The sequence below is a fragment of the Anticarsia gemmatalis genome, chromosome 30 (genome assembly GCF_050436995.1).
Source record: "Anticarsia gemmatalis isolate Benzon Research Colony breed Stoneville strain chromosome 30, ilAntGemm2 primary, whole genome shotgun sequence".
Taxonomy (NCBI): Eukaryota; Metazoa; Arthropoda; class Insecta; order Lepidoptera; family Erebidae; genus Anticarsia; species Anticarsia gemmatalis.
Window position 1 is genome coordinate 190,130 of NC_134774.1, and position 11,449 is coordinate 201,578.

General features: G+C 39.8%; 2 protein-coding genes across 2 annotated transcripts; both read right to left on the reverse strand.

Moving 5' to 3' along the window:
- Nucleotides 1-451: 451 nt before the first annotated feature.
- LOC142985531 (uncharacterized) lies at nt 452-3,647 on the reverse strand. Its single transcript, XM_076133754.1, has 3 exons — nt 3,591-3,647; nt 2,382-2,565; nt 452-1,822 (listed from the first exon to the last, which is right to left on the reverse strand). The coding sequence occupies exons 1-3, from the start codon at nt 3,613-3,615 to the stop codon at nt 478-480; spliced, it is 1,554 nt and encodes a 517-aa protein (XP_075989869.1). The 5' UTR covers nt 3,616-3,647; the 3' UTR covers nt 452-477.
- Nucleotides 3,648-5,521: 1,874 nt separating this feature from the next.
- Nucleotides 5,522-7,658, reverse strand: LOC142985542 (uncharacterized). The gene is made up of 3 exons (XM_076133775.1): nt 7,603-7,658; nt 7,333-7,489; nt 5,522-6,847 (listed from the first exon to the last, which is right to left on the reverse strand). Exons 1-3 carry the CDS (start codon nt 7,625-7,627, stop codon nt 5,542-5,544), a joined length of 1,488 nt encoding a protein of 495 aa, XP_075989890.1. The 5' UTR covers nt 7,628-7,658; the 3' UTR covers nt 5,522-5,541.
- Between the last annotated feature and the right edge of the window lie 3,791 nt (nt 7,659-11,449).

An 11,449-nucleotide genomic window follows, 5' to 3' on the forward strand; every position in this document is an offset into this window, starting at 1 on the left:
GAAGGTATAACTCATTAAGTCGCATGTATGTGTATGTTGAAAGGTCGTGGGTTCGATCCCCACACGGAACAGATATTTTTACAACAGCTCGAAATTCCCCCAAAATGGTCCTACTGCAGCAAAAAAGAATGAAATAAAAGAAAATAACTGGAGATAGAAAAAAAATGTACGTACCTGTAGCGCAATGGTGAACGTGATTGCCGGGCCTGCGTGTGTTGGATTCGAATCCCACTCTTTACACATATTTGTGTGATGACCACGAGAATATTTTATTCATGTACTTAGATGTATATAAGTACGTAAATCAGTTGTCTGGCAACAGTACAAGCTCAGTCTATTTTGGAATCACAAGACCATGCGCGCGATTTCCTGAGATATAAAATTACTCTAATTTATGCTTCGGTCATTGAAAAAAAGGGGGGTACTTACTAAAAATAAAACAATACAAGACTCCATCTTGAAGTCAACAACAATATATTAGTAAGGAGAGAAAAGTACCCTACAATTATTTCTCATAATATTAAAACTATCCTCATCTAAATTATTAAAAACTTCGGCAACATGTTTCACAAACCTGTTCATTGTACTTTGAATCATGCTCTCTTTGCCAGTCGCCCAGTCGTAAGACTTCTGCTTTAAAACGTTCCATTCATCTAAATTCCCTGTATGAGCTAGTACTTTTTCATCTAAAGTATTAGCCATTTCTAAAAACGCTATAGTAGCCCTAATACCGTATTCGTTAGGATCCCGGCCTTCAGCTAATACCAAGGGCTGGTTTCTTTTAATCAAAATGTTCCTCACTATTTGAAACCGAGCCCTTTGAGACATCCGATCTAAAGTCTCTATGTAAAAAATCTTATCTTGCAATTTAGTTTCTATTTCGCTGTCGCGTATCTGAACAAATTTACCAGCTTCCGTTAATGAATCGAACGCTATGTCGAATTGTTTTCCTTCAGCCATTAATATGTTTGTCATATATTGAATGATGAATTGTATAAAACCGTTTCTAGATCGGCAGACGTGTAACTGAGAACAGGCTTGATCAAGACTCCAATTTGCTATTTTGTCCATTTCTTGAAACAGTATATTTGGTGAACGACTGCTACGTAAAACATCTTCTTCCCCTATTTTAAGTACAATATAATTAAATAATCTATTTACAATACGATTGGACTCATCGATAGCGTTTAAAACGGCTTTTTGAGCGCCGTAATTAGTTTTTAACGAACGTTTATTCATGTCTTTAAGAAATTCATTGAATTTTTCTTCATAATTTTTAGACACGCGATGAACATATCTTTTCCATTTGTATTCAGTTATTCTGTTCTGAAGATCCCGAAATGATTCCAAAGTACGATTCAGTATGTCTTTAGCAAAGGTATTTATTGCAGGGACTTGTTTTACTTTTGTAGATCTCGTCCAAATATAATCGAAATTATTTTCACGTAGAGCTGCTCTCGACCTACCAATAGTACGGTTTTCTATTTTAAAAAGATCGTAATAAAACGTTTGGTTTATTTGTTTTCCTAAATTATTCAGCCAGTGTAATGTTTTCTCTGTTTCGTTGTTTAGATGTTGGCTCCATTGGACCTTAGACAAATTACGTTTACTTTCAGCCATTCGCTTTTTTAACGATTCAACGTATTCGGTGAGAGTATTTGAGAACATTTTCATTAATTGTACAGGATCTTTTTGTGTACTCAAATCTGTCTTTTTTCGTAATGTTTCATTTCTTGTTACTGGTTCTGGAGTACGTTTAGTTGTTCCTCGCTCGTATTTTGTTGTATGTTTAGTTGAATAGTAGTATGAATTTGCCGTTGTACTGAAAAACGTTAAAACATATTAAAATTTAAGGAAAGTTCGCGTCTTAATATAGCAACAAGTTGTTGTGCAAAAGAGTTATAAATACGAAAGACATAGACATGGCATCCTACTGGTCGTTGGAATAAAACCTTGCATGCTAAAGTTCCTAAACCCACCCTTGATGGTAGACTCACAACCATAAAGACATCGTGACCAGCAGTCGTATACAGATCTTTGACAGTCGTTTCCAGTAGTCAGACGCTTAAGAGTCTTACCAAGGGGTATCGTGTTATAACCGTGGTAATTGTGTTGTGGAGGTTTGGTAGGCAGTCGCTCCATGTAAAATACAGATATTCAGCTGTATCCGCTGAGATTGGAAGCCAATTTCAATAAAGATGGAAGAAAGGCCAGACCAGACTGAGGATTTTAATCAGTAATAGCCCAGGTAATTGTGTTGTGGAGGTTTGGTAGGCAGTCGCTCCATGTAAAATACTGGTATTCAGCTGGTGAGACTGGAAGCCGACTCCAACATAGTTGGTTGACTATTTTATTATTAACCACTTGGGTAACTAACTTACCTCGCGAAAGTGCCCATAAACAGTTGTCTGAATTCATCTCGGATGCTATCAGCTCGAACTCCTGGGTGTTGAACGAGTCCTCGTAAAGCCGTCGGGACTAGAGCCGGCTTTACCGACTGCGTGGAAAGCAAGTCGACATGAGCCTTTATGTTCCATGATAGTGTGTTCGCTGATGAAATTATACCTACAAAATATTATTAGCATTTATTTCTTTCTTCTAAAAAAGACAACGCACTAAGAATTGCTTGCCGTGGGGACTTTTACAAACAACAGACACAAAGTACAACCAGACCCGAAACCAACTATTTGTGTAGCGCAATAATATGATTGTTTCGTGTGGGAATCGAACACACCATCTCCCGACGCAATGGTAGTGGCGTGGTGCCCACATGAAACACTGCCTTTTAAGTTTTGAACATAAATTCTCGCTTTTCCCTCATAGAGGTAGGCAGAGACCAAATAACGCCACTTAGTACGATCCTTACAAACTTCCCCTGCTTTCAAATCCATACATACACATTTGTTGTTACCTTATAACTTTTTATTGGATAGAACTGCTTTGCTGGCCATTTATTTAGCTTAAAGCTGTGGCTCTCTATGTATTATAATTTAAATTTAATCCTGATTTGACGAGTAGTTTTTGATATATGCTAAAAAAATCGTAACTTGTTCACTTATGTAGATGATGTGGTCCTATGTATTTCGTGTTGCGAATAAAGTAACATTTTACTTAGAAATCATTTTTTTTCTCGTATTACTTATCGTCACTTAAGCTTATACACAAAAATAATAATAATGTCTCCTAGCTGATATTCGGCTAGATACGGCGGTTAGTTTCATTGAAACTGGCCATCTGTGCAGGACTTTGTGTATAGTGTCCAAGTGTGTGCACAATACACAGGTACACTCTCTATTCCATCACTCTCATAGTCCGGTGGGACGGATAACCGACACGACCAGTGTGAGGTCAGGGGCAGGACCGACGTCTTTACGTGCTCTCCGAGGCACGGAGGTCTTCAACCTCAACTTCCCAACTCCGGCAATCTCTAAGAAATTCTTAACAGAAAATCTCAGAAATGACTTTTTGGCCCGGCCCAGGATTCGAACCCGAGACCTCTTGCACGGCAGTTGCATATACTACCGACCGCGCCACAGAGGCAAGCAGTTTCGTAGATGAGCATTCAGAAAGAGTAAAAGAAGCCTACTTACAGAATATTTGTATATAATAATACATTACACATGGCGCGTTGAAAAATAAATAAACAAAACAATAAAGTTTTACGACAATTTTAAATTATATTTTTATCGATACTGTAGTACATAAAATATTCTGAAACACGCGCTAAATAACTTTGTGTGTCTGAATAAAGCCGCAAACCGCTGCGAGGTACTAAAAGCTACATACGTCCCAAAATTACCTCTATATTGATTAAGTATGTAGCGGCTCGCTACATACAGCGACTCACTGGGACTAGCGGCATACAGTTCCGACTCACTGGAACTCTTCAATGCATGGCACTGGAGAGACTGACTGACATGAAGAGAAGATCGACCTACGGTCTTAGGGGGAGTGATGTAGCGGCTCGCTACATACAGCGACATCTACTGGGACCAGCGAGCAACCAACCACCACGCGCAGTGTGACTGACGTCACAAGTCCTAGATCGTGCTATCGAAGTTTGCACTGCAACTGACTATATATACAAGTTCCCGACTACAACAGTCGGGCAGCCTAGGCCCACCAGGCATGATCACCTCGCCTGGTCGGAGGATCCTCCCTTTGGTTGGAGGAACACGATCACCTCGTTCCTCCACAGTGGTGACCCCGACGTGATTGGAAGCAGCCTTCACGAAGATCAGACCAGCAGCAGCAAACCTTCGCACCCTCATCACTCCTCACTCCTACAGCAGCAGTCGTACAACTCCAGCCAGCATCTTCGGCCACACCAGGGCACTCCACGAACATGTCGCTCACGCACATGACTGGCATACCCTACGGCCTCAGCGGCATCCAACCTGGGCATCATCGTCACGCTACTCTGACGCACCCAGGGCACCGCAACGCTTCGTCTCGACTCACCGCAGACAACAAGCACCTCGCCCCGACTCACTGGGGACACTTCACCGCACACCGCACACCGCACACCGCACCTCTCCGACTCACTGGAGTTAGCGGCATACAGTTCCGACTCACTGGGACTAGCGGCATACAGTTCCGACTTACTGGGACTAGCGGAATTCGAGTTCCGACTCACTGGAACTCATCAATGGCAGGCACTGGAGAGACTGTCTGACATGAAGAGAAGATCGACCTACGGTCTGAGGGGGAGTGATGTAGCGGCTCGCTACATACAGCGAAATCTACTGGGACCAGCGCGCAACCAACCACCACGCGCAGTGTGACTGACGTCACAAGTCCTAGATCGCGCTATCGAAGATTGCACTGCAACTGACTATATATACAAGTTCCCGACTACAACAGTCGGACAGCCTAGGCCCACCAGGCATGATCACCTCGCCTGGTCGGAGGATCCTCCCTTTGTGTTGGAGGAACACGATCACCTCGTTCCTCCACAAGTACTAGCTTTTACCCGCGACTTCGTCCGCCATCTGTATTTTCCCATGGAAATGCGTCATTTTCCCGGGGTCAAATGTAGCCTATGCCCTTTCTCGGGTATCAAAATATCTCCATACCAAATTTCATGCAAATTGGTTCAGTAGTTTAGGCGTGATTGAGTAACAGACAGACAGACAGACAGAGCTACTTTCACAGTTAGTAGGTATATTAGGTAGGCTATCATCCCATAAGAGCCCTACCTCGCTAGGACGCCATGGCGGCGCCGCTGGCTACGCATCCAAGCAGTTAGTATTAAAATGTCACGTTGCCACACCGTCGCCTCGTGAGTGACATACCCGAAACAATTGTTTGTGGATCGCACAAATAATTGTTCCGTGTAGGAATCGAACCCACGACCTCCCGACGCAATGGTATTGGGTGGTATTAGCGTGGTGACCTAAACCACAGAATAATAAGTACTATATATAGTACCTGAACCACTGCGCCAAGGAGGCAGACACCTAGATATGTTATGTTTGTATCGTAACGAATAAAATGTAATTTTTCTTTAAAGTCTGTTTTATTATTAAGATATTTTTAATTCTATTCTAAGTTTACATATGTAGTAACTCTCTTTGCAGTCACGCTTTGAGTGATATAATTATAATAACCGTCTTTATTTATATTCACTAAAGCCTTCTTGTCCAATTGGTCGATCGCTTCCTTTACTTGTTGTACCAGTTTCGTCATCGTATCTTGAATATTGACGTACTCTCCTCTCGACCAGTTATGTAGTTGCATTTTAATGGCTTCCCATTCCCTTATGTGGTGCTTATCAGCCTTAATTTTTTCATCCATCTTGTCTAAGATTTCTAAAAATGTCAATGTCTCTCTGAGTTTGCTCTGTTCGGGAGTACTATCGTGGAACAACGTCAAAGGCATGTTTCTATACGCGATAATGTTTTTTAATATCATAGTTCTAGCTCTTTGCGTTTGTACATCTTCCCTTTCGACGTCGTCGATGTATTTTTTCACAGATTTGTCGATTTTCGGACCAAATTTCTTTGACAAGTCAACATGTTTTCCCGCTTCGGTGAAAGAATCGAATGCTTGCTTAAATTTCACGTTGTCAACACTTAAAAGAACTGTCAAAACATCAGTTAAATAGTTAGTGAAACTATTACGACTTCTACAAATGTATAGTTCTGAACAAGCGTGTCTGTAACCCCAGTCGGCACCTTTTTCTATTCTATCATTCAAAATGTTAGGAGTCCGACTGAATCTCAACTGATCTTTGTTTTGCATTTCATTCATCACATACCCGAATAATCTCATGACGATTCTATTAGACACGTCAATCGAATTCAAAATGAATTTTTGAGTTCCAAGTCGCGTCTTTATTTCCTGATGGCGCGATTCTCTGAGAAATTCCGAGAATTTATGCTCATATTCTTTTGCTATGTGATTAATTAGTTTACTCCATGAGTACTCTTCGGCTTTTTCAGCGGTATGTCGTAGTAATCTTGACGTATGGTTTAATAAGTTGTTAGTAAATAGGACTATCTTCATATCGTCTTTTACTTTATGTGTTGGCAGCATTGGCAGCGCTGGTATTTTTACATACGAGTTCACTAACCCTGAAGTTAGGTTCAAAGCGTTTTGACACATTGCAGGGTAACTGTTGCCGTGAAAAATGGCGGTTCCGTTCGGGAATATTTGCACAGCTGATTCTTTTTTTACTATAGTATCGATATTTTGTTGTAATTTGCCCATGCCTTCGTTTAGTTTCGTCATAGTTTCGTTCAATTTTGTCCACATGTCGTTCATGTCGTCTCGAAGGTTTCCATTCTTTAACTCTGTGCCGTGGATTCGGCCGGACTTTTTGTTGTGTGTTCCTTTATGTCTGGCCCTGTAAATAAATAAATGATACCCATTACTATTGCTGGCTAAGTGTCTTCTCTCGGAATAAGGGAAGGGAGTGAGTTATACGAATATCAATGAGAGCAATAAAGGCAGGGATTTAACATAACTGTGGAGGAACGAGGTGATCATGTTCCTCCAACACAAAGGGAGTATCCTCCGACCTGGCGAGGTGATCATGCCTGGTGGGCCTAGGCTGCCCAATTGTTGTAGCCGGGAACTTGTACATATTATTATAGTGAATTGCAGTGCAAACTTTGATAGTGCGATTCAGGGCTTGTGACGTCAGCCACTCTGCGAGTTGGTGGTTGTTCGTGTGTGATTAGATGTCGCTGTATGTAACTACCGCTACATAACAATAGCCAGCTTTACACACACAGGCTATCCCGTGCGTAATCCTGTACGCTCCTAAGAACGTGCGAAAGAGTGTGTGTGTAAAGGCACCTATTGTAAGTTAGGTAAACACTGACTAACTTAGAGTTTCCAGTCTTGAGGCCATTGTCACCTGCTTCCTTTGAGTCCTCAATAGATGGCAGCTTCAGTTTATAGTTGTATTTGCCTTCATGACCTTCATGTTCAAGGTCCAGTTGCCCATTAATGTCCCAAGTAGCTGCAGCCGTTGAGAAGACAACTAAATAAATATAAAAAATATCCTTATTTTTGCTTTTTTAACAAAATTTTAATAATGAATGATGTGGGTAAAAGTCAACAAAAAAATTTGATCATAATAAGTTCTAAACTCACAAAATATTTGTACTAAGTATCCCATTACCTACTGTGATAAAATAACTTAGTAAAATACTAACTTTTATAGTGGAAATGTAAATCCGTTCTTACCTCACTTTTATTGTCGAATACAATGATTTTAAATTTATATCTATACTAATAATATAAAGCTGAAGAGTTTGTTTGTTTGAACGCGCTTATCTGAGGAACTACCGGTTCGAATTGAAAAAATCTTTCAGTGTTAGATAGCCCATTTATCGAGGAAGGCTATATATCATCACGCTACAACCAATAGGAGCAGAGTAGCAATAAAAAATGTTACAAAAACGGGGAAAATTATGACCCGTTCTCTCTGTGACGCAAGCGAAGTTGCGCGGGTCAGCTAGTAATAGTACCTATAGATTTCACGCGGACGAACAAGGCGAGCATGAACTATTGTTTATATAATCGTACATTTACAAGTTTTCAGTTTACACACATTTTTATTCAATGTTTATATCAACAAATCGTATGTTTTGGTGATGCGATACAGAGTGATTTCTTTGTATGTATAGGTGCCGCCAAACAACTTGAACAATTTCGTTACATCTTAATGAACGATTTTTAGGTCAGTTTAGGTACAATAGTTTTGCGCAAAGGCGAGGGTGTTTCAGCTTCGACCACCCTACTGGTATAACAGCCAACCAAGTGTTCTCTGCACAGGGTCTACATTCTGTTTACTTTCTAATACAGCAAATTATGTTCAAGTTGTTTGGCGATACCTTACTTTACCTAGTTACTTCTTCTACTGTCATTCAAAACCTTGGTGGGGCCCAGTCAAAGCCTTTTTTAGTTAGCATTGTACGTTTATATATCTCCTTAGATCAAATTTTGCAAATTGATATTTATAATACGATTTACGTACATAAATAATGTCTTTCTAGCCGACATTCGACTACGGCGAAGAATTTCAATGAAATCAGCTAACGCTACAAGACGTTGTTTATAGTGTCGTGTGTACAATACACAGGTACACTCTCTATTCCCTCACTCTCATTGTGCGATAATGGACGAGACTAGTAAGATATATGTCTTAACGTGCTCTTACAGATTACTGCAAATATTTTACTTTGGGTAATCCCTGATAATTAACTGGCAGAAAGTCTTAAGAATAACTTTTTTTTTACAACTCCCGCACCAAATAATGCTCTCGTGTCGCGGGGACTTTTACAAACATACATACAACGGACACAAAGTACAACAAGTATGAAAAAACTCTTTGTGGATATATAAACACGAATAATTGTTCCATGTAGAAACCCACGACCTCCCGACTCAAAGCTAGCTTAATTTTAAATTCCGGTACTATAGACAACCGCGATCTTTCATGTTTTTTTTTAAACTGCCTGTAGTTATGTCTCCTATTCGTTTTTGTCGTTTGCATATTTACATAATTTTCGTTTATATAAAGAACAATAAATGATTAAACAACAATATTATTAACACGATCTGCAGCTACCACAGACTCAAATAAAAATGTGAGTAAAATTGTTTCTTACAAATTGTAAATCGTAGTAATAATAAGTCGGGGAAAAAGTCTTTTCGCAGTAGTCAACCTAGTGTCAAAGTTATTCAAGCCGAAAGGCCTTTGACATGGCTTAACGACTGTTATCTTAATTGACAACAACCCGGACAGACTTTTTACGTGCCCTCCGAAGCACGGTGACGCTCAGTTCAAGTACCACTATGCGGTCACCCATCTATTGAATCCAACGGTTGCTTAACCCACAGATCGTTTACCGACCGGTGACCACAACTGGCTATGAGCGTCTAAAAACTATGATCAAACTTAGCAGTGTAGTTAACCATAGTATGCGGTACTTAAGTCAGTCTAGCCTTTCTTTTAACTATGTTGGAGTCGGCTTCCAGTCTCACTAGATGCAGCTAAATACCAGTATTTTACATGCCGCGACTGTCTATCGGACCTCCACAACACGGTTACCTGGGTTATAACACGATTCTCCTCGGTAAGATTGGTTGGCAGACTTTAAAGCTTCTGACTACTGGTAACGACTGTCAAAGATCTTTGTAAATGATGAAATATTATGAACTAGCTGACCCGTGCGGCTCCGCTCGCGTGAATTTCGTACTGTTGCTTATTCGTTTGAGCACGCGAATTGCGAAGCACTCGATACACCTACACATAAAAATGTTAACAACTCTTTTGTCATCTAATGGTTATTTACGAAAGGGACCCGAAAGGCACACAATGTGACACAGGCTCAGGCAGGCCTGATTTCCTGTGGTTACCTTCTTTTGCGCTCTCGTCTGTATCCGTAGCAGTTTACAGTGTAAAATATAATACCTTATAATAGACTGACCATTGCTTACCCGTCTGGATTCAGAATATTATTATAGGTCCTATCTGCGCCGGAGCTCTTCAGACGCGTAATAATGTATACTTGCGATGATACGTCCGAAACCGCGTAACCCGTAATTATTTTTTATACTTATATCATCCGTTGTTTATTTTTTTAAACTTACCACATAGTCTGTTTCATAGCTATCCAATTTATTTCCTTAATGCAACGAATTAATTTGGTTAATATTAAATAAATATTATGTGATTCGAACAACAACGCCATCTGTCAGTTGCGGCGAACAACGACAACAAACGAAATTACTCGGTTTGCCATCTAGGATATCCCGATCGCACCGGACCCACGTAAACCAACATTTTTGTGTAATATATCATACAACATTTATGTTTAAAAATCTTATAAATGTATAGCATGTTTCAAAGGTATTTTTTTACAATAAAGCCATCAAAATAAATTAATTAGAAAAAACATGCATTGTTGCGGTTTATAACGCCATCTATTGGTTGGTGCGAACAACATGTATCGATACGGCAGGCGCCGCGTTAACTATGCGAATGTTGTGAAATGGATTGTAACGCCATCTATGGTCTCTATAGGGAAACGCAGGTTCAAACGATTTCTACGTATTTTTTTCAATTTTCTAAAAATCTTTGAAATTTTATGCTATAAAAAGTATCCTAGAAATTGCTCCACTACTTATTCTATGCATATACCAAATTTCAGTGCATTCTATCCGGTAGTTTTTACGTGATAGCGACACATACAGACGGAGGACAGACAGACAGACAGACAGACAGACAGACAGACAGACAGACAGACAGAAAAGAAAATTATAAATTGCAGATTCGGTATCAGTATCCGTTACTAAACATCCCCCATTGGTTTTTTTTAAATATATTCAATGTACAGAATTGACCTCTCTACAGATTTATTATAAGTATAGATAGATATAGATGAATATGAAAGTGTGACAAACAACTTCGTTCGCATTGATGATCACTTCCATACATTTTGACAGATTTCTTTCTACTTTCTCCAGGAGAGAAATCTAACATGGCAAGGCCCCAAATCATGTTTGTATTGACTAATTAAACTAAAATCATGTAGGTACCTGACCGTTTCATAAATATTCTCACATTTTTTTAGTTAACTAGCTGACCCGCGCATCTTCGCTTGTGTAACATAAGAGAGAATGGGTCATAATTTTACCCGTTTCTGTAACAATTTTTACTGGTACTCTGCTTCTATTAATCGTAGCGTGATGATAGCCTATAGCCATCCTCGATAAATGGGCTATATAACACGGAAAGAATTTTTCAAATCGGAGCAGTAGTTCCTGAGATAAGCGCGTTCAAACAAACTATTCAGCTTTATAATATTAATATACTTAGATTGTAATTTGTTTGTTAATTTTCAGGCTCCGCATATGCACATTATTGATAACACTGCAATACGCATCGGAGATCGTGAGCCAACAGGTCAAATACTCGTGGTTAGAACACAAC